We start from the raw sequence: 26,877 nt of genomic DNA, 5'->3' as shown, positions 1-26,877 counted from the left end.
CCCGCTTCCCAGCTGGTGAAGGTGCAACTTGTATCCTCGGTCGTCCCGAATCCGGGTTCATCCGACACCGACACCGGCCGCAGTGAAGCGCAGCCCCCCCGCCCGCCGCAGGCATGCCGCCCAAGTTCGATCCCACCGAGATTAAAGTTGGTAGGTGAGGCCGGGCCGGGGAGTGTGAGCCGGCGGGCGGAGCCCCCCCTACCCCCGGGCAGGCCGCAGCGCTGGAGCTGGGCGTCTGGCGGCTCTCACGGTACTTGTCTCCTGGGTGGTTGTGTGATCTCCGGGGCCCGGCCATGAGGTGATTAAGGCCTCTTGTTCTTACACCGTAACTCTCCTATTAGCAGGTCATCCCGGGGGTACCGTATTTACTGTAGTACAGGGGCATGTGACTAGGTGTTAGGTCTGTAGAGTGAAGTACTGGGATCTCTCCCCCTGGGATACTGCTGTGGCCCTTCCTGGGGGGATCTGGTGTCCTGGTTGGTGCCCATGGTGCTGCAGTTGGTGTCCCTCATGGTGGGTGTGCCAAGGTATGTGATTTTAAGCTGCGCGCTCATTAGACAAGAATTTATAATTATATGCACAATGATCTCGTTAATGATTTCTGTGCGTAATGTCAACTGGGTATGCACTGTTAATGATGTGTTCTTGTGGGTCGGTAACGACCCCCTCTGTCGTCTGTACATGCCTGTCCGGGCTGGTGGTGGGGTGCGGTCACTAAATATCGTTCAGGGTATATGTGCACTATATTTGGTGTGGAGGCTGGGGCTAAGGCAAGGAGAATGCACGTGGGCGCCTATGCACATGTGCAGCAGTCCTGCCGCCGCTGTATCAGACTGCAGCATGCTGTGGTTGGGCTGGATGACAGCAGGACGGGATTTAGATGTGTATACATATGCTGTGCCACACTGTTCTGGCCAGATCCTATTCTGCAGGATACATGTGCACACAGAACCCCCCTCCCGGCCAAGAGGGTCCTGTTCAGTGGGATCTGCTTGGCTGCCGTGTGTGGCCTAAGGCGATATCACTGTTGCCTGTATCGTGTAATGTGTACACAGCTTTGCCATAGTGTGCCAGGGGTACGGCATCCTGGTGTAGGGGGGTATACATTCTCCATAGGTCACAGATCGGCTGCAGGATAGTGCCCCTTATGTGGAATCGGACTGTAACGGAGATGCCATTTGGGGTATTGTGTTGATCTATTTCATAACAATCTTTGTAGTCTGTTTTTAATGTGTGTGTGTGTGTACACTTACTGGTTATTAAAGGCCCATACTGATAAAATGAGCGACATCGCTCATTTTCCCCCTCAATGAGCGATGTCACTCATTTTATCGGCAAGTGTGTATGCCGCTAGTGACCGATGCGTGTCCCCTTGGGTCGTTAACGATCGTCGATGTCGGCAGTGTATGCATGCTCTATCTGGATGGTAGTCCATAAGCTGCATGCATGGCCGGCGGTGGCGTGACGTCACTGAGCGTTATGAGCGGTCATATCGTTCAGTGTGTACAGGTGGCTACCAGCCGGCCCGGGAGGGGGAAACGCTAGACGCTCACAGAGCGACAGTCTAATGTATATGGACCTTAACACTTGTAGACTTGTAAGATATGCACAAAGGGGAGGGGTGACAGTAGTGGTATGGATAGTGTGTACTTTGAGTCTGGGATGAGTTATGGTGGTAGATGTAACTCTCCCCCTTACATCAAATTAAATCTCCCCCTTCATTTTGGCTGTAGTTATGGGGTGTCTTCTGGTGTTTATACAATGTACACATTCTACAGAGCTGTACAGAGGATACCTGCCTGTTTACGTCAGTGCCAGTGGAGCTTGCAATATATATTCCTCACATTCTTACACATGCGCACTAGGGTTAGTCTTTGTTGGGAGCTAGTTAACCTACCAGTATTGTCGTGGATTCTGGGGAGAGCCATGCATCCATGGGAGAACATACACACTACATACTTGGCAGTGGTAGGAATAAAACATAAGACCCCAGTGTTTTGATGCAACAATGCTTACCATTACACCAACCATGCTAGACAGTTAGCTCGGTGTTCTCCTGTTTCCACAAAGCACTAAATAAATCTGACTGAAGGGGTTCACTCTTTATCTGCTGTCATTCATGTGATTTTGGAATGGCTCCGGTTTCCGGCAGGTATGTGCTATAGGAAATGTAGGGTGTTCCTGTAGTCCCCTTGCACTGCAGCTGTGACCCCCCCATAGCCACCCGCCACTATACCAGTCTCTGTGTCTGGGTATATTCCAGTGGTGAGCTTATAGCAACCTCGTCTTAGGAAACAGGGCTCCTCTGCATGTGATCTGCCCTGTGCCGTAAGGCAGAGAACACTGTTCCAGAGTGAATGGGGTACTGGTACATACCTGACGTTTTGCCTCTAACACTTTGTTTTATTCTAGTGATCCTGAGATGCACAGGCGGAGAGGTAGGAGCTACCTCTGCTTTGGCCCCTAAAATCGGACCTCTGGGCTTGGTAAGTTACTTATCCCTATACCACAACGACCTAACTGTACAGGCAATTCAGGATTAGCAGCGTTCGGTCAGTGTTGGTGCCATTGGCCGAATGATTGTACTTTATCAATTAGTTCCCAATAAACTTCTTGGTGTGCTCTATAGGTAGAGCCCATTGCTGACTTGCTTGAAATCATTTGTTTTAATTCAAGGGGGAATTCAAATGTTACCGCACCCTCAATTTCCCGTCTAATGTGACGGGAGATCGAGGGGAGATAATCAAATGCGCCCATTACACTCTGGTTTAGTCTAAAAAAGGGGAGGTAGAGGACTGCTGCGCCTCAGAGAGCTGCAGTAGGGATACCAACAGATGATCACTCAATCACCCTGGAACACAATGCACAAGAAAATAAGGGATCCCTTCTGCGCTCATCCAACAACAATAAACAGTAATGCAATAAATGATAGGTTCCCAATGGATAAGTCTATGACTAAATTATAGTCTCTTTTAGTTCTTATACAAAGCGGAAGTGCTGGATGTAGGGAGACTCAATGCATACCGTACTCACAAGGAGTCGTAGTATGTCCCGCATGTAGAGGTGTCTTAAGTCGCTTGGTTCTTCTTTACCTTCTCCGAGGTGGAAAGTTCTTATCCTCGTAGTTGGATGACCTTAAATGCAGAGATCTGACCCATCTGGCTCCGCTACCGGTTCGCCCTCCCTGCCGTCCCCGGCTGCTGCTGCGGGCGGTGGCATTTACTGGACGGGTCGCTGTATCCCGTCCAGTCAGTGCCACCGCCCGCAGCAGCCGGGGACGGCAGGGAGGGCGAACCGGTAGCGGAGCCAGATGGGTCAGATCTCTGCATTTAAGGTCATCCAACTACGAGGATAAGAACTTTCCACCTCGGAGAAGGTAAAGAAGAACCAAGCGACTTAAGACACCTCTACATGCGGGACATACTACGACTCCTTGTGAGTACGGTATGCATTGAGTCTCCCTACATCCAGCACTTCCGCTTTGTATAAGAACTAAAAGAGACTATAATTTAGTCATAGACTTATCCATTGGGAACCTATCATTTATTGCATTACTGTTTATTGTTGTTGGATGAGCGCAGAAGGGATCCCTTATTTTCTTGTACACTCTGGTTTAGGTTCGCAAAGCACCCTGACCTAAAGTAATGAGCGTGAAAAGACAAGTTTGGGTGCCCAGATGGGTCTCAAGTGCATTTCAACTTTCTACCCCCTGGGGGTAACGAGCTGAAATGAAGTTGTCGCGCCCACTTGCAGTAACAGAATACTGTAGGGGGTGGCAGAGAATTTAATCTCGCACTTTCATGGTTTTGACCTTGTTAGTAGAGGTTATAAAACGTAGGAAAAGTAAGAGTAAAGGTCCATATAGACGGGCCGACGCGGGAGAGATGTGTGGTGAGCAAACCGCTCAGCACACCTCTCCCGCCACTCAGCACAGCGCGATCTGTGCTGAGTTTGCGGGGGGGGGGCGGGCGCTCACTTCACCCAGCAGGTGAAGTGAGCGACCTGCTAGATTGGCCTGCATGCAGGCCAATCTAGCACCAGCGATCTTGCTGAATCTAAGCAATCTAGTCAGATTGTATGTGCTTTATAGAGTACGCGTTTTATCAAATGACTTGTCTCAAGCTGATCTAAATTACTGAATGTAGGCATACGAATGAATGGCATTAGGAGGTGGTCGCACCCATGCTGATCATTGGGCAGATGTATTAAACCTGGAGAAGTGGTAAGTGCAAGGTGATAACGCACCAGCCAATCGGCTCAAATATGTAAATTGACATTTAGGAGCTGATTGGCTGGTGTGTTATCACCTTGCACTTACCACTTCACCAGGCCTAATACATCTGCCCCCCTGTACTTGAGGCATGTTTTAGGAATACCATTCTTGAGCACAGATAGTTAAATCAAAAGGGCTAAGGTACTAATTAAGTCACCTGTGCTGAAGCAATGGCTATCCTTAAAACCTTGACTGTTAGTGTCTTGAGGACTGAGTAGTGTGGCTGGTGTAATTAGCATTACCACCTCACATCACTGAGAATGTGTTCAATTCCTGCCATGGTGTGGAGTTTGTATGTTCTCCCTGTGCTTGCATGTGTTCTCCCACAATCCAAGAATATCCTGGTAGGTTATTTGGCTCCTGGCAAATATTAAATGTAGTGTGTACATGTGTTTAGGCCAGACTAAATGGACCAAGTTGTTGTGTTGTCTCATTCTGTTTCTGCAAGTTTAATGGGCACAGATGAGACTTCTAGAAGAAAAAAAATAGCGTTCCAGGTTCTCCTAGAGCTGTTGTACAACTTCCCATCACCCCTCTTGGGAATCTTCCCCTTGTGCTTCCTCATTGTGGGGTGTATTCTTATTACTCTTGTAACTGTTATGAAGTCTGTATTGGAACCTGGCAAATGTCTTGCGCAAAAATCTTACAACTTGGTGGAAACTGCAAATAACCCAACTAATTTTTGTTTTGTTTCTTCAGTCTCCCAAAAAAGTTGGTGATGACATTGCCAAGGCTACCGGTGACTGGAAGGGGTTGAGGATCACCGTCAAGCTGACCATCCAGAACAGACAGGCTCAGGTAATGTCTCGGGAGCTGCTAAAACTTCTTGGTTCTGGAGATAATGGATTTTCTCTATCGTCCTAGTGGATGCTGGGGTTCCTGAAAGGACCATGGGGAATAGCGGCTCCGCAGGAGACAGGGCACAAAAAGTAAAGCTTTAGGATCAGGTGGTGTGCACTGGCTCCTCCCCCTATGACCCTCCTCCAAGCCAGTTAGATTTTTGTGCCCGGCCGAGAAGGGTGCAATTCTAGGTGGCTCTCATAAAGAGCTGCTTAGAGAAGTTTAGCTTAGGTTTTTTATTTTACAGTGATTCCTGCTGGCAACAGGATCACTGCAACGAGGGACAGAGGGGAGAAGAAGTGAACTCACCTGCGTGCAGGATGGATTGGCTTCTTGGCTACTGGACATCAAGCTCCAGAGGGACGATCACAGGTACAGCCTGGATGGTCACCGGAGCCACGCCGCCGGCCCCCTCGCAGATGCTGAAGCAAGAAGAGGTCCAGAATCGGCGGCTGAAGACTCCTGCAGTCTTCTAAAGGTAGCGCACAGCACTGCAGCTGTGCGCCATTTTCCTCTCAGCACACTTCACACGGCAGTCACTGAGGGTGCAGGGCGCTGGGGGGGGCGCCCTGGGAGGCAAATGTAAACCTATATAAGGCTAAAAATACCTCACATATAGCCCCCAGAGGCTATATGGAGATATTTAACCCCTGCCTAAATACAATAAATAGCGGGAGACGAGCCCGCCGTAAAAGGGGCGGGGCCTATCTCCTCAGCACACAGCGCCATTTTCTCTCACAGAAAGGCTGGAGAGAAGGCTCCCAGGCTCTCCCCTGCACTGCACTACAGAAACAGGGTTTAAACAGAGAGGGGGGGCACTAAATTGGCGATATAAATATATTAAAGATGCTATAAGGGAGAAACACTTATATAAGGTTGTCCCTATGTAATTATAGCGTTTTTTTGGTGTGTGCTGGCAAACTCTCCCTCTGTCTCTCCAAAGGGCTAGTGGGGTCCTGTCCTCTGTCAGAGCATTCCCGGTGTGTGTGTGCTGTGTGTCGGTACGTGTGTGTCGACATGTATGAGGACGATGTTGGAGGAGGCGGAGCAATTGCCTATGATGGTGATGTCACTCTCTAGGGAGTCGACACCGGTATGGATGGCTTATTTAGGGAATTACGTGAGAATGTCAACACGCTGCAAGGTCGGTTGACGACATGAGACGGCCGACAAACAATTAGTACCGGTCCAGGCGTCTCAGAAACACCGTCAGGGGCTTTAAAAACGCCCATTTACCTCAGTCGGTCGACACAGACACCGACACTGAATCCAGTGTCGACGGTGAATAAACAAACGTATTCCTTATTAGGGCCACACGTTAAGGGCAATGAAGGAGGTGTTACATATTTCTGATACTACAAGTACCACAAAAAAGGGTATTATGTGGGAGTGAAAAAACTACCTGTAGTTTTTCCTGAATCAGATAAAATAAAATGAAGTGTGTGATGATGCGTGGGTTTACCCCGATAGCAAATATTGGCGTTATACCCTTTCCCGCCAGAAGTTAGGGCGCGTTGGGAAACACCCCTTAGGGGGAATAAGGCGCTCACACGCTTATCAAGTGGCGTTACCGTCTCCAGATACGGCCGCCCTCAAGGAGCCAGCTGATAGGCAGCTGGAAAAATATCCTAAAAAGTATATACACACATAAGGTGGTTATACTGCGACCAGCGATCGCCATCAGCCTGGAGATGCAGTGCTGGGTTGGCTTGGTCGGTTTCCCTGACTGAAAATATTTGATTGATATAGAGCATTTAATAGGATGCATTATATATTTATGTATGTGAGATGCACAGAGGGATATTTGCTCTCTGGCATCAAAATAAGTGCGTGGTCCATATCTCCCAGAAGATGTCATGGACACAACAGTGGTCAGGTGATACATATCCCATACGACACATGGAAGTATGGCCGTATAAAGGGAAAGAGTTATTTGGGGTCGGTCCAACGGACCTGGGGGTCTCGGCAACAGCTGGAAATCCAACCTTTTTACCCCAAGTTACATCTCAGCAGAAACAGACACCGTCTTTTCAGCCTCAATCCTTCCGTTCCCATGAGGGCAAGCGGGCAAAAGGCCAGTCATATCTGCCCAGACATAGAGGAAAGGGAAGTAGACTGCAGCAGACAGCCACTTCCCAGGAAAGGAAGCCCTCCACCGCGTCTGCCAAGTCCCCAGCATGACGCTGGGGCCGTGTAAGCGGACTCAGGTTAGGTGGGGGTGTAGTCTCAAGAGTCTCAACGCGCAGTGGTATCACTCGCAAGTTGACCCCTGGATCGTACTAGTATTATCCCAGGGGTACAGATTGGAGAGTCGAGACATCTTTTCCTCGCAGGTTCCTGAAGTCTGCGTTACCAATGGCTCCCTCCAACAGGGAGGCAGTATTGGGAAAAAAATTCACAAGCTGTATTTCCAGCAGGTGATAATCAAAGTACCCCTCCTACAACAAGGAAAAGGGTATTAGTCTTCCATACTATATGGTGGTACTGAAGCCAGACGGCTTGGTGAGACATAGTCTAAATCTGAAATCTTTGAACACTTACATAAAGGTTCAAATCAAGATGGAGTCACTCAGAGCAGTGATAGCGAACCGGAAAGAAGGGGACTATATGGTGTCCCTGGACATCAAGGATTACCTCCATGTCCAAATTTGCCCTTCTAAACAAGGGTACATCGGGTTCGTGATACAGAACTGTCAATATCAGTTTCAGACGCTGCCGTTTGGATTGTCCACGGCACCCCGGGGTCTTTACCAAGGTAATGGCCGAAATGATGATTCTTCTTCGAAGAAAAGGCGTCTTAATTATCCCTTACTTGGACGATCTCCTGATAGGGGCATAGTCCAGGGAACAGTTGGAGGTCGGAGTAGCACTATCTCGGATACTGCTACAATCAGCACGGGTGGATTCTAAATATTCCAAAATCGCAGCTGATCCCGACGACACGTCTGCTGTGCCTAGGGATGATTCTGGACACAGTCCAGAAAAAGGTGTTTCTCCCGGAAGAGAAAGCCAGGGAGTTATCCGAGCAAAGTCAGGAACCTCCTAAAAACAGTGCATCATTGCACAAGGGTCCTGGTAAAAATGGTGGCTTCCTACGAAGAAATTCCATTCGGCAGATTTCACGTAAGAACTTTTCAGTGGGATCTGCTGGACAAATGGTCCGGATCGCATCTTCAGATGCATCAGCGGATAACCCAATATCCACAAGGGTGTCTCTCCTGTGGTGGTTATAGAGTGCTCATCTTCTAGAGGGCCGCAGATTCGGCATTCAGGATTGGATGCTGGTAACCACGGAGCCCAGCCTGAGAGGCTGGGGAGCAGTCACACAAGGGAAAAATTTCCAGGGAGTGTGATCAAGTATGGAGATTTTTCTCCACATAAATATACTGGAGCTAAGGGTAAATTTATAATGCTCTAAGCTTAGCATGACCTCTGCTTCAAGGTCAGCCGGTATTGATCCAGTGGGAAAAACATCACGGCAGTCGCCCACGTAAACAGACAGGGCGACACAAGAAGCAGGAGGGCAATGGCAGAAACTGCAAGGACTTTTCGCTGGGCGGAAAATCATGTGATAACACTGTCAGCAGTTTTTCATCCCGGGAATGGAAACTGGGAAGCAGACTTCCTCAGCACGACCTCCACCCGGGAGAGTGGAAACTTCATTGAGAAGTTTTTTCCACATGATTGTAAACCGTTGGGAAATACCAAAGGTGGACATGATGGCGTCCCGTCTGAACAAAAAACGGGACAGGTATTGCGCCAGGTCAAGAGACTCTCAGGCAATAGATGTGGACGTTCTGGTAACACCGTGGGTGTACCAGTCGGTGTATGTGTTCCCTCCTCTGCTTCTCATACCTAAGGTGCTGAGAATTATAAGACGTAGAGGAGTAAGAACTATACTCATGGCTCCGGATTGGCCAAGAAGGACTTGGTACCCGGAACTTCAAGAGATGCTTACAGAGGTCTTATGGCCTCTGCCGCTAAGAAGGGACTTGCTTCAGCAAGTACCATGTCTGTTCCAAGACTTACCGCAGCTGCGTTTGTCGGCATGGCGATGGAAAGCCGGATCCTAAGAAAAAAAAGGCATTCCGGAAGAGGTCATTCCTACCCTGGTCAAAGCCAGAAAGGAGGTGACCGCACAACATTATCACCACGTGTGGCGAAAATATGTTGCGTGGTGTGAGGCCAGGAAGGCCCCACAAAGAAATTTCAACTCGGTCGTTTCCTGCATTTCCTGCAAACAGGAGTGTCTATGGGCCTCAAATTGGGTCCATTAAGGTTCAAATTCGGCCCTGTAAATTTTCTTCCAGAAAGAATTGGCTTCAGTTCCTGAAGTCCAGAAGTTTGTCAAGGGAGTATTGCATATACAAACCCCTTTTTTGTGCCTCCAGTGGCACTGTGGGATCTCAACGTAGTTCTGGGATTCCTCAAATCACATTGGTTTAAAACCAGTCAAATATGTGGATTTGAAGCATCTCACATAAAAAGTGACCATGCTCTTGGCACTGGCCTGGACCAGGCGAGTGTCAAATTGGTGGTTTTTTCTCAAAAAAGCCCATATCTGTTTGTCCATTCGGACAGGGCAGAGCTGCGGACTCGTCCCCAGTTCTCTCCCTAAGGTGGTGTCAGTGTTTCACCTAAACCAGCTTATTGTGGTGCCTTGCACCTACTAGGGACTTGGAGGACTCCAAGTTGCTAGAAGTTGTCAGGGCCCTGAAAATATGTTCCAGGACAGCTGGAGTCAGAAAATCTGACTCGCTGTTTATACTGTATGCACCCAACAAGTTGGGTGCGCCTGCTTCTAAGCAGTCGATTGCTCGTTGGATTTGTAACACAATTCAACTTGCACATTCTGAGGCAGGCCTGCCACAGTCTAAATCGGTTAAGGCCCATTCCACAAGGAAGGTGGGCTCATCTTGGGCGGCTGCCCGAGAGGTCTCGGCATTACAACTCTGCCGAGCAGATACGTGGTCAGGGGAGAACACGTTTGTAAAATTCTACAAATTTGATATCCTGGCAAAAGAGGACCTGGAGTTCTCTCATTCGGTGCTGCAGAGTCATCCGCACTCTCCCGCCCGTTTGGGAGCTTTGGTATAATCCCCATGGTCCTTTCAGGAACCCCAGCATCCACTAGGACGATAGAGAAAATAAGAATTTACTTACCGATAATTCTATTTCTCGGAGTCCGTAGTGGATGCTGGGCGCCCATCCCAAGTGCGGATTATCTGCAATACTTGTACATAGTTACAAAAATCGGGTTATTATTGTTGTGAGCCATCTTTTCAGAGGCTCCGCTGTTATCATACTGTTAACTGGGTTTAGATCACAAGTTGTACGGTGTGATTGGTGTGGCTGGTATGAGTCTTACCCGGGATTCAAAATTCCTCCCTTATTGTGTACGCTCGTCCGGGCACAGTACCTAACTGGCTTGGAGGAGGGTCATAGGGGGAGGAGCCAGTGCACACCACCTGATCCTAAAGCTTTACTTTTTGTGCCCTGTCTCCTGCGGAGCCGCTATTCCCCATGGTCCTTTCAGGAACCCCAGCATCCACTACGGACTCCGAGAAATAGAATTATCGGTAAGTAAATTCTTATTTTAAAGGGAGATGGGTCAAACCTGCGAGATAAAGTGGAGTTGCTCCTAGCAAACCACTTGGCAGCGGTCATTTCATGGTCTCCTGGATAAATGAGATCTAGATGCTTCATTCAGCTCGGCTTCAGCATTGGGCATTAGGTGCTCTCATTAAACTGTTTAGTCTGGAATGGTATAAAGGAGATCAGACCCTTTTATAATAGCATTTGCAGAGATGCCTTATGGGAAGACAAACAGACCTATGTCCAGGACACATGCTAGATTCACTGTCCCCATACTATACATTGGGGAACGGCTCATGCAGAGCTGAATGAACACTGCTTAGGGGCTGCTGGTTGGGATGGCCACACAGAAACCTGGTCTGGCTGAGCAGCGCTCGGCTTGGTGCCCTGCATACTGTGAGTCCACACACCCTTTTCATGCGCACTGTCCAGACTGATTAAGAGCCCTGGTCTCATTGGCTTTAGTGTGAGGAGATGGGTTTATTTGTAAAATTGCTGTAGAAGTAACTAAAGTGGAAATGGCTGAGGCAAGCATGTATAGGTTATCAGCGGTTTAGGGAATCTGACAGGTACTTCCTGCAGCAGCTAGTGTATCTAGGGTTATACACGTGATCTCAGCATGCAGATGTCTTACAAGGTCTGATTATGGAAGTTAATTAGCCACCCGCCACTATGCTGGTCTGTCTGTGATCTAGTGTAATCCAGTGGTGAGCTGAGAGCAAACCCCAGCTTAGGTAACAGGCTCTTTCCTCTCGTGATTGGGTCTGTGCCGAAAGACTGGGGATATGACGACCGCAGTGTGGATGACTGTGGAGTGGAGGATGTTAGTTGAACATATACTTAATGCTCTTTCTCTATCGTCCTAAGTGGATGCTGGGGTTCCTGAAAGGACCATGGGGAATAGCGGCTCCGCAGGAGACAGGGCACAAAAAAGTAAAGCTTTACTAGGTCAGGTGGTGTGCACTGGCTCCTCCCCCTATGACCCTCCTCCAGACTCCAGTTAGATTTTGTGCCCGAACGAGAAGGGTGCAATCTAGGTGGCTCTCCTAAAGAGCTGCTTAGAGAAAGTTTAGTTTAGGTTTTTTTCTTTACAGTGAGTCCTGCTGGCAACAGGATCACTGCAACGTGGGACTTAGGGGGAAAGTAGTAAACTCACCTGCATGCAGAGTGGATTTGCTGCTTGGCTACTGGACACCATTAGCTCCAGAGGGATCGAACACAGGCCCAGCCGTGGAGTCCGGTCCCGGAGCCGCGCCGCCGACCCCCTTGCAGATGCTGAAGCGTGAAGAGGTCCGGAAACCGGCGGCTGAAGACTCCTCAGTCTTCATAAGGTAGCGCACAGCACTGCAGCTGTGCGCCATTTTCCTCTCAGCACACTTCACTGGGCAGTCACTGAGGGTGCAGAGCGCTGGGGGGGGGCGCTCTGAGAGGCAAATATAAACCTTATACAAGGCTAAAAATACCTCACATATAGCCCATAGGGGCTATATGGAGATATTTAACCCCTGCCTGACTGGAAAAATAGCGGGAGAAGAACCCGCCGAAAAAGGGGCGGGGCCTATCTCCTCAGCACACGGCGCCATTTTCTGTCACAGCTCCGCTGGTCAGAACGGCTCCCAGGTCTCTCCCCTGCACTGCACTACAGAAACAGGGTAAAACAGAGAGGGGGGGCACATTAATGGCTATATATATATATATATTAAAGCAGCTATAAGGGAGCACTTAATATAAGGATATCCCTTGTATATATAGCGCTTTGTGGTGTGTGCTGGCAGACTCTCCCTCTGTCTCCCCAAAAGGGCTAGTGGGTCCTGTCTTCATTAGAGCATTCCCTGTGAGTTTGCGGTGTGTGTCGGTACGTGGTGTCGACATGTATGAGGACGATATTGGTGTGGAGGCGGAGCAATTGCCAAATATGCAGATGTCACCCCCCAGGGGGTCGACACCAGAATGGATGCCTTTATTTGTGGAATTACGTGATGGTTTATCTTCCCTTAAACAGTCAGTTGAGGACATGAGGCGGCCGGACAATCAATTAATGCCTGTCCAGGCGCCTCAAACACCGTCAGGGGCTGTAAAACGCCCTTTGCCTCAGTCGGTCGACACAGACCCAGACACGGGCACTGATTCCAGTGACGACGGTAGAAATTCAAACGTATTTTCCAGTAGGGCCACACGTTATATGATTTTGGCAATGAAGGAGACGTTACATTTAGCTGATACTACAGATACCGTAAAACAGGGTATTATGTATGGTGTGAAAAAACTACAAACAGTTTTTCCTGAATCAGAAGAATTAAATGACGTGTGTGATGAAGCGTGGGTTGCTCCTGATAAAAAGTTGATAATTTCAAAAAAGTTATTGGCATTATACCCTTTCCCGCCAGAGGTTAGGGCGCGCTGGGAAACACCCCCTAAGGTGGACAAGGCGCTCACACGCTTATCCAAACAAGTGGCGTTACCCTCTCCTGAGACGGCCGCACTTAAGGATCCATCAGATAGAAAGATGGAAGTTATTCAAAAGAATATATACACACATGCAGGTGTTATACTACGACCAGCTATAGCAACTGCCTGGATGTGCAGTGCTGGAGTAGTTTGGTCAGAATCCCTGATTGAAAATATTGATACCCTAGATAGGGACAATGTTTTACTGTCGTTAGAACAAATAAAGGATGCATTTATCTATATGCGTGATGCACAGAGGGATATTTGCACACTGGCATCTCGGGTGAGTGCTATGTCCATTTCAGCCAGAAGAGCCTTATGGACACGACAGTGGACAGGCGATGCGGATTCAAAACGTCACATGGAGGTTTTGCCGTATAAAGGGGAGGAGTTATTTGGAGTTGGTCTATCAGACTTGGTGGCCACGGCTACTGCCGGGAAATCCACTTTTTTACCTCAAGTCACTCCCCAACAGAGAAAGGCACCGACTTTTCAACCGCAGCCTTTTCGCTCCTACAAAAATAAGAGAGCAAAGGGCTTGTCGTACCTGCCACGAGGCAGAGGAAGAGGGAAGAGACACCAACAGGCAGCTCCTTCCCAGGAACAGAAGCCCTCCCCGGCTCCTGCAAAAACCTCAGCATGACGCTGGGGCCTCTCAAGCGGACTCGGGGACAGTGGGGGGCCGTCTCAAAAATTACAGCGCGCAGTGGGCTCACTCGCAGGTAGACCCCTGGATCCTGCAGATAATATCTCAGGGGTACAGGTTGGAATTAGAGACGGATCCTCCTCATCGTTTCCTGAAGTCTGCCTTACCAACCGTCTCTTCCGAAAGGGAGAGGGTGTTGGAAGCCATTCACAAGCTGTACGCTCAGCAGGTGATAGTCAAAGTACCCCTATTACAACAAGGAAAGGGGTATTATTCCACTCTATTTGTGGTACCGAAGCCGGATGGCTCGGTAAGGCCTATTCTAAATCTGAAGTCCTTGAACCTCTACATAAAAAAGTTCAAGTTCAAGATGGAGTCACTCAGAGCAGTGATAGCGAACCTGGAAGAAGGGGACTTTATGGTATCCTTGGACATCAAGGATGCGTATCTACACGTTCCGATTTACCCCGCACACCAGGGGTACCTCAGGTTCATTGTTCAAAACTGTCACTATCAGTTTCAGACGCTGCCGTTCGGATTGTCCACGGCGCCTCGGGTCTTTACCAAGGTAATGGCCGAGATGATGATTCTTCTTCGAAGAAAAGGCGTATTAGTTATCCCATACTTGGACGATCTCCTAATAAGGGCAAGGTCCAGAGAACAGCTGGAGACAGCTTTAGCACTATCTCAAGAGGTGCTAAGACAACACGGGTGGATTCTGAATATTCCAAAATCCCATTTAATCCCGACAACTCGTCTGCTGTTCCTAGGAATGATTCTGGACACGGTTCAGAAAAAGGTTTTCCTTCCAGAGGAAAAAGCCAAGGAGTTATCCGATCTGGTCAGGAACCTCCTAAAACCAGGAAAAGTGTCAGTACATCAATGCACAAGAGTCCTGGGAAAAATGGTGGCTTCTTACGAAGCAATTCCATTCGGCAGATTCCATGCAAGAATATTCCAAAGGGATCTGTTGGACAAATGGTCAGGGTCGCATCTGCAGATGCACCTGCGAATAACCCTGTCACCAAAGACAAGGGTGTCACTTCTGTGGTGGTTGCAGAAGGCTCACCTATTAGAAGGCCGCAGATTCGGCATTCAGGATTGGATCCTGGTGACCACGGACGCCAGCCTGAGAGGCTGGGGAGCAGTCACACAAGGAAGAAACTTCCAGGGAGTATGGACGAGTCTGGAAAAGTCTCTTCACATAAACATTCTGGAACTAAGAGCAATCTACAATGCTCTAAGCCAGGCGGAACTTCTCCTGCAAGGAAAGCCGGTGTTGATTCAGTCGGACAACATCACGGCGGTCGCCCATGTAAACAGGCAGGGCGGCACAAGAAGCAGGAGTGCAATGGCAGAAGCTGCCAAGATTCTTCGCTGGGCGGAGAATCACGTGATAGCACTGTCAGCAGTGTTCATCCCGGGCGTGGACAACTGGGAAGCAGACTTCCTCAGCAGACACGATCTTCATCCGGGAGAGTGGGGTCTACATCCAGAAGTCTTCAACATGTTAATAGACCGTTGGGAAAGACCAATTGTAGACATGATGGCGTCTCGCCTCAACAAGAAACTGGACAAATATTGCGCCAGGTCAAGAGATCCACAGGCAATAGCTGTGGACGCACTGGTAACTCCTTGGGTGTACCAGTCAGTGTATGTGTTTCCTCCTCTGCCGCTCATACCAAAGGTATTGAAGATCATACGGCAAAGAAGAGTAAGAACAATACTAGTGGTTCCGGATTGGCCGAGAAGGACTTGGTATCCGGAACTTCAAGAGATGCTCACGGACGAACCGTGGCCTCTACCTCTGAGAAGGGACCTGCTACAGCAGGGTCCCTGTCTTTTTCAAGACTTACCGCGGCTGCGTTTGACGGCATGGCGGTTGAACGCCAGATCCTAAAAGGGAAAGGCATTCCAGAAGAAGTCATTCCTACCTTGATTAAGGCACGGAAGGAAGTCACCGTGAAACATTATCACCGCATTTGGCGAAAATATGTAGCGTGGTGCGAGGATCGGAGGGTTCCGACGGAGGAATTCCAACTGGGTCGTTTCCTACATTTCCTGCAATCAGGATTATCTATGGGTCTCAAATTGGGATCCATTAAGGTTCAAATTTCGGCCCTGTCAATATTCTTCCAAAAAGAATTGGCCTCTGTCCCTGAGGTCCAGACTTTTGTCAAGGGAGTACTGCATATACAGCCTCCTGTGGTGCCTCCGGTGGCACCGTGGGATCTAAATGTAGTTTTAGATTTCCTCAAATCCCATTGGTTTGAACCATTGAAAAAGGTGGATTTGAAATATCTCACATTGAAAGTGACTATGTTACTAGCCCTGGCCTCTGCCAGGAGAGTATCTGAATTGGCGGCTTTATCTTATAAAAGTCCTTATCTAATCTTCCATTCGGATAGGGCAGAACTGCGGACTCGTCCGCATTTTCTCCCTAAAGTGGTATCAGCATTTCATCTGAACCAACCTATTGTGGTGCCTGCGGCCACTAGCGACTTGGAGGACTCCAAGTTGTTGGACGTTGTCAGAGCCTTAAAAATATACATTGCAAGGACGGCTGGAGTCAGAAAATCTGACTCGCTGTTTATATTGTATGCACCCAACAAGTTGGGCGCACCTGCTTCTAAGCAGTCGATTGCTCGTTGGATTTGTAACACAATTCAACTTGCACATTCTGTGGCAGGCCTGCCACAGCCTAAAACTGTAAAAGCCCACTCCACAAGGAAGGTGGGCTCATCTTGGGCGGCTGCCCGAGGGGTCTCGGCATTACAACTCTGCCGAGCAGCTACGTGGTCGGGGGAGAACACGTTTGTAAAATTTTACAAATTTGATACCCTGGCAAAGGAGGACCTGGAGTTCTCTCATTCGGTGCTGCAGAGTCATCCGCACTCTCCCGCCCGTTTGGGAGCTTTGGTATAATCCCCATGGTCCTTTCAGGAACCCCAGCATCCACTTAGGACGATAGAGAAAATAAGAATTTACTTACCGATAATTCTATTTCTCGGAGTCCGTAGTGGATGCTGGGCGCCCATCCCAAGTGCGGATTATCTGCAATACTTGTACATAGTTATTGTTAACTAATTCGGGTTATTGTTAAGGAGCCATCTTTAAGAGGCCCTTTCTGTTGTCATACTGTTAACTGGGTTTAGATCACAAGTTGTACGGTGTGATTGGTGTGGCTGGTATGAGTCTTACCCGGGATTCAAAATGCCTCCCTTATTGTGTATGCTCGTCCGGGCACAGTACCTAACTGGAGTCTGGAGGAGGGTCATAGGGGGAGGAGCCAGTGCACACCACCTGACCTAGTAAAGCTTTACTTTTTTGTGCCCTGTCTCCTGCGGAGCCGCTATTCCCCATGGTCCTTTCAGGAACCCCAGCATCCACTACGGACTCCGAGAAATAGAATTATCGGTAAGTAAATTCTTATTTTCTCCTTCATCCACTAGGGGCCACTGGAGTGTAGTTACAATGGGGAGATAGTAGGTGGTATTGGTAGCTGGCACTTTAAAAATTCTCACACTGTGGCTAGCTCCTCCCCTACTATCTCCCCTCCAAGCCAGTCTTAGTTAAGTGCCCGAGGTAGCTGGTTCACTTGGGTTTAGCTGAAGAATTTTCTTCTTTTTTCTTTATTATTTTATTTTTCTTACACACACTCAGACTGGCAGCTCTGCCACTGCCAGTCTGCACCGTGGGAGCTGCCGGCGGGGTCCCATCGCAGCTGCGTGCGGCTAGGGATGGGCCCCGGCTGAGGGAGACACTGAGCTCTCCTGAGTTGGCGGACACCGCTGCGTGCGGCGCGTGTCGCGGCCACTCCATCCAGCAGAAGATTCCGGCAGCATGGCAGCGGTGAGTATCAAAAAATGGTCGGACACCGCTGCGTGCGGCTTGTGTCGGGACCACCCCACCACAGAAGATTCCGGCTGGACGCCGCTGCGTGCGGCGTGTGTCGGGGCCGATCCACCAAGAACACAGTGGTGAGTGAAGTATACTTTATTTGTGGTGGCTATGTATGTTTTTAGAGCACCTCTGCTCCCCCAGCTCCCCGCACCCCCCGCACAGATCCCCACTCAGCGCGACTCACAGAGCCGGCACAGGGATCCCGCTCGAGCGCAAAGCAATGTTTAAATTTGGCGCCTTGTACGGAGGGGGCGGAGCTAAGTCCCGCTCTGTAGAGCGAGCTCAGCGCTCCCTGCTCCCAGGCGGCGACTCGCGCTCTGTTCAGCGCAACACTCCCCGGCGGCGGCTAGCAGATACAGGGCTCTACTAGCGCTGTATAGCGGGCTCAGCGCTCCCCGGCGGTGACTCGCAGGCCCAGCGGAGGGTACAGCTCGCTTCCCGCTTAGTTTTGCAATAAGGCGCCATAGCCGGGGGGCGGAGCTAACTCCCGCTCTGTACAGCGGGCTCAGCATTCTCCGCTCCCCGGCCACTGTTATAGTGTAATAGGCATTTATGTGAGTTTAATGCACATGGTGCTGAGGAGAATGTGATATAGTCAGAGTGGCTCAGCACTAATCCAGTTATCCACTATATAGATTTTATCGCATAGCCCAGAGGAGTTTCACTCTGGCGGCCATTTCCTCCATGCACAGACCTGGCTTCATATTTGCAGTGTCTCCTATAGCCCAGTGGGCTAATCTTGCATACTCAGAGACAAATACAAATAAAGTCCCAGGTATATTAACAGTTAACCTGCTTTACTCAGCGGGCTCCCAGGTCTCCCCGTCGCTAGGCAACAGCTCTGGGATTTGTAACTTTTCGATACTTCAGGCTGCTGAAATATAGATACATTCCTCCTGCAGTAGAGTCCTCTACCCAGCATTTTCCTACTTGCAAATCAGGGAACCTGCTCTATTACAGTAGCTGGGACTCAGCTCAATAATAATTAAAAGGATCTACTGTGCAGTATTTATTTACCTACGGTGTGTGTGTATATATACATATATAGTTATGTTTGTGCATGTATATATATATAGATATATATATTTAAGTGCGTGTAGGTATGTATATAGATAAATCCATAAAATACCAGATATAGGGGATAAAAGCCTATGGCCACACCACCCTGAACACGCCCGATCTCGTCTGATCTCGGAAACTAAGCAGGGTCAGGCCCGGTTAGTACTTGGATGGGAGACCGCCTGGGAATACCAGGTGCTGTAGGCTACTTCCGCAATGTTTTCTAATAACAACATCTTGCACATAACATTTTCCCCCATCTTTCTCACAGGCTGGTCACCATTTTGAAAAGCCAGCGGAACCTCAGAGAAACATCTGGTGCACCTTAATTAGCGGTACACTAAATACAGGGCGGGGTGTTGCCTTCCCTTTATTATTCCTTGTTGTCACTAGTTACTAATGCTATTTGTAATTGTGGAATGCGTGTAAGGCATAAGACAAATAGCGCTGCGGCTCAGTACGCTAGTAGCGGGTATCTGAACAGGGGTTTGAATCCAAACAAAACTTTAAGGAGAACTCCTATAGCCTAGGGCTAAGACTCCTGTCCCACAGCGCAGCGTTGCTGGTTCAGGTCTCCGCTGCTCCAGAAAGTTTATTTTAATCGTATCGGTCACTACACATTATAGTGCACACCTTACGTAGGGCTCTGTTTATTTAACCCACCTTTTCTCCTTTCGTTTGTCTCTCCTGGGATAGTCGAAGAATTCCCTCTTAGGTGTGAAGTATGCGGCGGAGCCATCTGCTTCGCCCTCCACGCACCTGCACACCCCTGTTTGATCAATGATGCAGGTAATGTCACTATTAACCAGACAATAACTCATCAGGTAAGCCCTTGGACTTTGGTTTCCAAGGTCACAGGATCAAATCACAGCGGGACCAAACACACCTTTCCAAAAAGAAACTTTGCTAACATTCCATGCATTACTGATGTCTGTTTTCTGTGGATCTGAACCAGTGTCTCAGAATATACAGGTACATAATACAGCAGTTCATCTGATACTGCAGGTAAAGGAGGAGGACACGTCAAGTCCATCAGGGTTCCACGCCATTGACGAAAATGACAGCGACTGGTTCAGTTTCGGATGAGCTGGGCAGGCTCCGGTAGGCGGCCGACAGACACCCGAATACACAATATCAGGTATCAAACAAGGTTTGTTTTCCTATCTTTTCCCCGCAGATGGCAGGAGATGGTATCAGAACCTCTCTAGGGTATACACCTCGGTGTATCGCCGGTCCATCAAGCCGCCGTTTTCCTGAGGCAACCTTGCTCAGGGATCCATCGACATATGCGGCAGCATGGTTCTACCGTATCCGGAGCAGGTAGGTTGGGGAACAATTGTCCTCTAGGTTACAGGATGCTTCGCATCAGGATCAATTGATACTTTGATACAGGTCAGAATCACGATTCTGCTTTATGTTCCTTGGAGGTCTCCATGTCTACAGACTCGGACCCTGCATCTTCGCTTGGGCTGTCTTAACCCGACGACCTCTGGGGCTGCGACAGTGACAAGTAAACATGAAATCCTACGGGGCAGATGGTTCTGGGGAAGGAACTTTCTGCAGGATTTCTTGAACCAATGGAGGTAGGTCCACTTTGATTTCTCCTACTACTGCCCCAGCTCCAAGACAGACCTTTACTGGTCTTCCCTTTAGATTTTTTCGTGCCCTTTCAGGTTTTTGACTCCACACGGGTGATATCTTCGTCGCCAGGGGTTCTCAGGGTAAAAAGGCTGAAGCAGAGGTTCAACATCCTCAGTCCAGTCTGATTTTATGTCATCCTATACACCCATTACACCTGCAGGGTCCCAGGGTAGGCGCAGGTCGATGGGAGAAGGCTTGGGCGGTTACAACCGTCTCAGGAGTCCCTCGGCATAGGTCGGCTGATTTACGATGACAAGAGAGTCATACTGCAGGCTGCGCTCCATAGGTTTCTAACCGCAAAGGGTGTTGATCCCTGTTTTTCACATATCATTTGAATTAGGACAGTTCTCAGGCCTTTGTTTTCTTTTCACGTTCCGAAGCCAAGTGGCTCGGACAGGCCTATTCTGGCCTTACAATCCTTTTAGTCTGTGATTGCTAGTTTAAACAAGAAAGGGAGTTTTACGTGTCCCTTGTCTTCAGAGATGCCTGTTTACTGATTTCCGTTGGACAGGCTTTTCTCAGATTCCCCCTTAACAGGATTCTCATTTTCACTGTAAGTCCTTTACTCTTCTCTCTTCCGCTCCCACAGAGTTTAGAAAGATAACAGAATAACTCTTTTTCAGGGGCAGTGGGTGACGTTGGTTCCCTAATGGGACAATTTACTGCTACTATCCCACTCTGTACATTAGGTGGCTTCTGAATATCCGGAGGATCCACGAGCTTCTGATTCGACACAGATCCAATTTATGCTCCGCATAGACGTTTCTCAACACGGTCCGTCAGAGGTTTTTTCATTCCTCGGCACCAGAGACTCTATTTCTTCAGTCAAGTTGCGACGTAATGAGTGGTCGCCTCCATTCCTCTCGGAACGGGGGACAACAATCTTGTTTCCAGATCAAGCCACCAGGTCAGACTCCTGGGTGAGGGAACATGCCCCGGAGTTTTGTCAGCTGGTCCGCTGTGGGCGGAGATTTCGGATCGACCTCAGGGCGTTCTGACTGACTCGTTAACCCTTTATTACTCTCGGACGGCAGTAGCCGTGGAGGCCCTCAGGGCTCCGGGGAGTTTTCTGGTTATTCTATCCTGCCTCCTTTTTCTATTTCTACTTCATGTTCAGTAACACAGGAGGGGATTATGCGTGCTAGTCCTCTCGGTGGCGCTGGTTGGGCCACGCATGACTTGAAGATACAGATACGCCTGTTGTCAGTAGAGGAGCCTTGGCTCCTACCTCGACTGGACTGTCTACTTCAACAGGCTCCTTTTTTCTCCTTGTTCAATTTTACACTGGTTTCGGTTACCCGTGTGACTGTTCACGAGACCTCAGAAGGGAGGAGTTCCCTAGTTCGGTTAGGCCTACTGGGCTCCGATTTCAGAAGTCTATTACCTCTTCTCGCTTTTGCCACTTTGGGAAAACTTTATGGAACATAATGAAGATAAAAGGGGTTTTTTCCCCCTTCTTCCAGTTACCATTCATCTTTGGTTTCTCTGGGAGGTTTTTTGCTCCGCTGCGCTTCAAACCACACTGACCGGAATTTTAGGTCTCTGCCTTTTTCGCTTTTCTTCCAAATGAGATTAGCCTAGCGGCCGTAAGTTCGGCCTCTTGTTCAGGGAGTACTCTATTGGCAACTCCCCGGGCTCGGCTTCGGCCTCAGCGGTCGTTTCTTCCAGAGGGGAGGTCCATTTTTCATATAAATCTGACACTAGTGGTTTTCAATCCTCTCTGAATGTTGTCAGGGCTCGTCAACTCTCTCTACAGAGGTCTCAGGCTATTCGATGAAGTGTTTTTTCTTCTTTGCTCTGGATGATGCTCCCGTACTAAATAGCCGGGGCCCCAGCATATGCTGGACAGTTGGATACATCTGATCATCAGACAGTCTTCTTGGCGGTTACTAGGGAACCTCCGTTTTCCATTTCAGCGCGCTTTACGCGCATTGTAAGACTTTCGTGGGCAGCCGCCCGCGGGGTCTCCATGAATATTTTGTCGGGCGGCTACTTGGTCAAACCGACATTCGTTTTGTCAAATTCTACAAGTTTGACACTTTTACGGCCTCTGCATCACTGTTTGGCCGAGCAGTTTTTACAGGACTCTCAGCGCTTTCCCACCCGTTTTTTGGGAGCTCTGGGACGTCCCCATTGTAACTACACTCCAGTGGCCCCTAGTGGATGAAGGAGAAATCAGGATTTTGGTACTTACCGATAAATCCCTTTCTCCGATTCCACAGGGGCCACTGGACGCCCGCCCAGCGCTGTTTCTCCTGATTTTTGTTTGATTAACGATTGCAGATCACCATATGACTGCTTGTTGGGTTCAGGCTAGCCTGGTTTTTTGTCAGGTTCTGTTCCAGGTTTAGTTTGTGTTCGCCTGGTTTACAGGGCGTCGTTAACCTCCTCTACCTTACGGTTTGTTTATTACAGCTCTCCTCGGGCACAGTTTAACGTAGACTGGCTTGGAGGGGAGATAGTAGGGGAGGAGCTAGCCACAGTGTGAGAATTTTTAAAGTGCCAGCTACCAATACCACCTACTATCTCCCCATTGTAACTACACTCCAGTGGCCCCTGTGGAATCGGAGAAAGGGATTTATCGGTAAGTACCAAAATCCTGATTTCTTTTACAGATCGAGGTTGTGCCATCTGCGTCTGCGCTGATCATCAAGGCCCTGAAGGAGCCTCCTCGCGACAGGAAGAAGCAGAAGAACAGTAAGTACTCCCATTTACATCTACCCCACTCCTTTGTGGAGAGGAAGGGGAGGAGTCGGAAGCTTCCGATGCAGCCACCCGCCACTATAACAGTCTGACGTGACTGCGTATATTCCAGTGGTGCGCTAAGATCAGACTCCGTCTTAGGAAACAGGTTCACCCTACCCGTGAGTGACCCTGTGCCGATAGATTGGAGACAATTGCGCAGACGTACGCCCCAGATTGCATTAACTCTTTCCGTTCAATTTGAACAGTCAAACACAACGGCAACATCACCATGGATGAGATCATCAGCATCGCTCGTCAGATGAGGCACCGCTCCCTGGCTAGGGAACTCTCAGGTGAGGCCTTGTTGATGCACAGTGATAGGGGAGCAGGTCGGCTTTGCAGCGCTCTAGCGGGGACTACAGACTTGGGTGTTAATCAGCATTTTTCCGCCTTAGGGACGATTAAGGAGATCTTGGGCACAGCTCACTCAGTTGGCTGTAATGTTGACGGCAGACACCCACATGATATCATCGACGATATTAACAGTGGTGCAGTTGAATGCCCAGCAGTAAGTATTTACCTGCAGCTGCCTAGACTGTATATTGCCCTGTACCTCGGCCTGTGTGTAACTGGTGTCTGTCTTTCTCTCCACAGAGCTAAACCTGCTATGAAGAGAACTAAAATATACAATAAAAGTTGAATTGACAGAAGTGTCCTGTTATGTGTCCTGCAGGGGGGGGGTGTTTTCTCTGATGTGTGGTGGGGAAGTTGTGTCCTAACATAAAAGGGTGTTCTTAGAAGCTTAAGTATTCTGTTCTGTACACACAACAGCGCTGGTGTATTACAATCTGAGCAGGGTGGGGGAGGTGTTATGGTGTGTACACACGGTTAGATTTTCTTACGATTTTGACTATATATATATATATATATATATATATATATATATATATATATATATTCGTAAGTAAAGTTAGTGCAGATCGCAAGGTGAGTCACCTTGCAATGCCGATGTGCAGTCGGCATCGCAAGCCTAGATGCTGTGCAGGCAAGTCAATTTGACAATCTCTTAGAAAAGATAGTCAAAATTGACACTTAGCCAAAATCGCACATAGTCCGTATCACAAGCAGTCATTATGTGCTTGCGATGCCGACCTAGCCCCTGTCGCATAGTGAGAATTGGGGTTTAGCCCGATTCTCAGTGTATGCACCATAACATAGATGTTTGCTGATCAGTAAGAGCTCCCACTCGTCACTGCTCTTCTGTGCAAAAGGGGGGGGGGTCTACAAAGTGACTAGCATTGGTACCCACCTGCTACAGGTTTACTCTGAGAGGCTAATTTACCAACTGAATCCTGTTGAGTAAACCAGGAGAAAGCAACCATCATGCTGGGATGTGTAGTTCTGTGGCAGCTGGGGTGCCACAGGTTAACTTCAGCCTGGAGTAAATCATTTATACCTGGATGCATGGAAAACAGAGTTGCTACATTGAATTGTAATTAGAGATGAGCGGATTCGGTTTTACTCGGTTCTCAAAACCGAATCTTATTGGCTATCCAAAACACGTGACATCCGTGAGCCAATAAGATTCGGTTTTGAGAACCGAGTAAAACCGAATCCGCTCATCTCTAATTGTAATGGGGCTTTGTTCAGTGCTAGAGGACTATGGCCAAGCCTGATTTCTGAGAGGCTGGGTGGGGAAAGGACACTCCAGAGAACTGATTTTTAAACCTATTCTTCCTTTAGGGACCTGGGGAAGGGGGTCTGGCTATAAGATCAGCTTTAATGCTGCACTTTGTTAATCCTGTATTACAATCTCAATGTTTGTGAAATGAGATGTGTAAAACACTCCATATGGCCTTGAATCCTACATGCAGCTTGTAGTGGTCATAGAGGTGCGACCATTGAGCATATATTACCTATGCACTGCAGAGACCAAGGCTTTGCTTGTAGCCAGACACTTCAGGTGTGAGTGAATAAAATTATATGGTTTAAACGGCACTGTTAAAATGCAGACCAATGGGCCAAATATGCAAACTGGCCCACAGGCAGGTGAAAGGGTAGGCACAACATCAAAGCCACTAGCTGTGGGAGATCACTGTTACCACTGACACAGGGGTCTATTCATAAAGCAGTGAAGAGTGGAGAAGTTGACCATGGCCACCAATCGGCTGCTCCATACAACTGTAAAGTTTGTGAATTATAAATGTTACTTCAATGCTGATTGGTTGCCATGGGCAACTTCTCCACTGGCTCACTTCACACTTTTCACTGCTTCATGAATACACCAATGGAAGCCTCGGTGTACTCAACTGGCTAAATGTCCTGTGCCTCGGGTGATGACTGCTTCCAGTAACAGCCACATGCTGATGAATAGTATAATCCTGGATTATATACGGGTGCCATGCATAGATGTTTGGTCTGAATGGGATGCGGTCAGGATGCCACTGGCCGGAATCCCGGTGGTCAAAATACCGATGTCTGAATCCCGACATATTCTCCCTCCGTGGGTGTCCATGACACCCATAGAGGGAGAATATAATAGTGTGCCGAGTGTAGCGAGGCACCGTGCTTGCAGCGTGGCGAGCCTGCAAGGGGATGCGTTCCGCTCGCCACCCCTGTCAGTATTTCGACCGCCGGGATTCTGGCCGGCGGCATTTAGTACTGATCCTGTCTGAATTAAGGGGCATTGTATGTAAAACAAGTTATGTCAACAGGCATCAGTCTGTATGGCCAAAATGTTGGTAGTGGCCATGTTGACGATCTGTCTACACTGAAGACCTGATGGAATGTCCTTGTTGGCTCAGCGATCACTTACCTGTTCCTGCCTGTTGCAGCCACTACTGGCTCCTGCCGGTCTTGTTACCAGTAGTGGTTTCATTTAATACTTTAACTCTTCCTGGTTGGCACCTACCGCTAACTTTATACATGCTGAGAATCAACATGCCACATGGTGATGTTCTCGTGTGGACATTGTGTCTGGATACTGTAATAAGATTCCTGTATTACTGGATAAGTGCCCAGACTCTTCCCTGCCCTATGCTAATGTTGCCCTGTTCCTGACTTATACGCCCAGTATCAATGTCCTGACATAACCTGCCCTGAGTTCCTGTTTGTCTTCTCTGCCTGCTTCAAATAGGGTGTAGGCTCCAGCATTATATGGTCTCTTGAACATCTTAAAACACCCGTAATACGTAGGCAATGAATGGGAGAGCTACTATTGTACAAACATCTGCATAGGGATGTAATGGTGTGTGGGATGCCAGCTGAGTATGGATGGTTTTTAAAGGGGGCAAACGAGGCAAAACCATTCCTTGTAAGTGCCCCTTGCAAATCTCAGACACCGTTACATCATGCTGCAAGTATCTGAACAGTTTAAAGCAGTGGTTCTCAAGAACCTCCAACAGTTCATGTTTTCCAAGTCTCCTCACAGGATTGCAAGTGAAATAATTTGCTTCAACTGTGGGTCTTTTAAAATGTCAGTGATGAATATACATGTGCACCAGCTAGGTGACCTGGAAAACATGAACTGTTGGGGGTGCTTGAGGACTGAAGTTGAGAACCACTGGTTTAAAGGATTAGCTGCAGGATCATCTCTGAGCTTATTCCAGCTTCAGTGTTGTTGCATATTGTCACAAACTCAAGATGCCACAGGTGAAAGTTTGGATGGCTGCCTGATGCCACTTCTGTAGCATTTATTGTGCAGCCAGATGGCTGGATTTGGAGAAAATTCCAGGAGGAATCAAGGACAATTATTAAGTGCCCCTGTTGTGCTGCATAAGGAGTTGAT

The 26,877-nt window shown here is 48.6% G+C and overlaps 1 protein-coding gene and 4 non-coding genes across 5 annotated transcripts; all 5 read left to right on the top strand.

The window, feature by feature from the left end:
- Position 1: 1 nt before the first annotated feature.
- RPL12 (ribosomal protein L12) lies at positions 2-23,800 on the top strand. Its single transcript, XM_063936193.1, has 7 exons — positions 2-150; positions 2,413-2,486; positions 4,973-5,071; positions 23,021-23,102; positions 23,357-23,443; positions 23,546-23,658; positions 23,745-23,800. The coding sequence occupies exons 1-7, from the start codon at positions 114-116 to the stop codon at positions 23,748-23,750; spliced, it is 498 nt and encodes a 165-aa protein (XP_063792263.1). The 5' UTR covers positions 2-113; the 3' UTR covers positions 23,751-23,800.
- On the top strand, positions 2,224-2,346 carry LOC134953850 (small nucleolar RNA SNORA65). Its single transcript, XR_010185819.1, has one exon. It is a non-coding gene; the product is annotated as a small nucleolar RNA SNORA65 (small nucleolar RNA).
- Positions 11,372-11,497, top strand: LOC134953851 (small nucleolar RNA SNORA65). The gene has a single exon (XR_010185820.1). It is a non-coding gene; the product is annotated as a small nucleolar RNA SNORA65 (small nucleolar RNA).
- Positions 18,853-18,971, top strand: LOC134950158 (5S ribosomal RNA). Its single transcript, XR_010183201.1, has one exon. It is a non-coding gene; the product is annotated as a 5S ribosomal RNA (ribosomal RNA).
- On the top strand, positions 23,180-23,304 carry LOC134953852 (small nucleolar RNA SNORA65). Its single transcript, XR_010185821.1, has one exon. It is a non-coding gene; the product is annotated as a small nucleolar RNA SNORA65 (small nucleolar RNA).
- Positions 23,801-26,877: the final 3,077 nt, after the last annotated feature.

Source organism: Pseudophryne corroboree, chromosome 8, assembly GCF_028390025.1.
Source record: "Pseudophryne corroboree isolate aPseCor3 chromosome 8, aPseCor3.hap2, whole genome shotgun sequence".
NCBI lineage: Eukaryota > Metazoa > Chordata > Amphibia > Anura > Myobatrachidae > Pseudophryne > Pseudophryne corroboree.
This window is presented reverse-complemented; position numbering and strand designations above follow the sequence as displayed.

Bases quoted from the DNA above. Each gene is read 5' to 3' on its own strand.
- RPL12 (XM_063936193.1), top strand. From the start codon at position 114: ATGCCGCCCAAGTTCGATCCCACCGAGATTAAAGTTG. The intron at 5,072-23,020 runs GTAATGTCTCGG...TTTCTTTTACAG, and splicing joins TCCAGAACAGACAGGCTCAG to ATCGAGGTTGTGCCATCTGC. The intron at 23,444-23,545 runs GTGAGGCCTTGT...TTTCCGCCTTAG, and splicing joins CCTGGCTAGGGAACTCTCAG to GGACGATTAAGGAGATCTTG.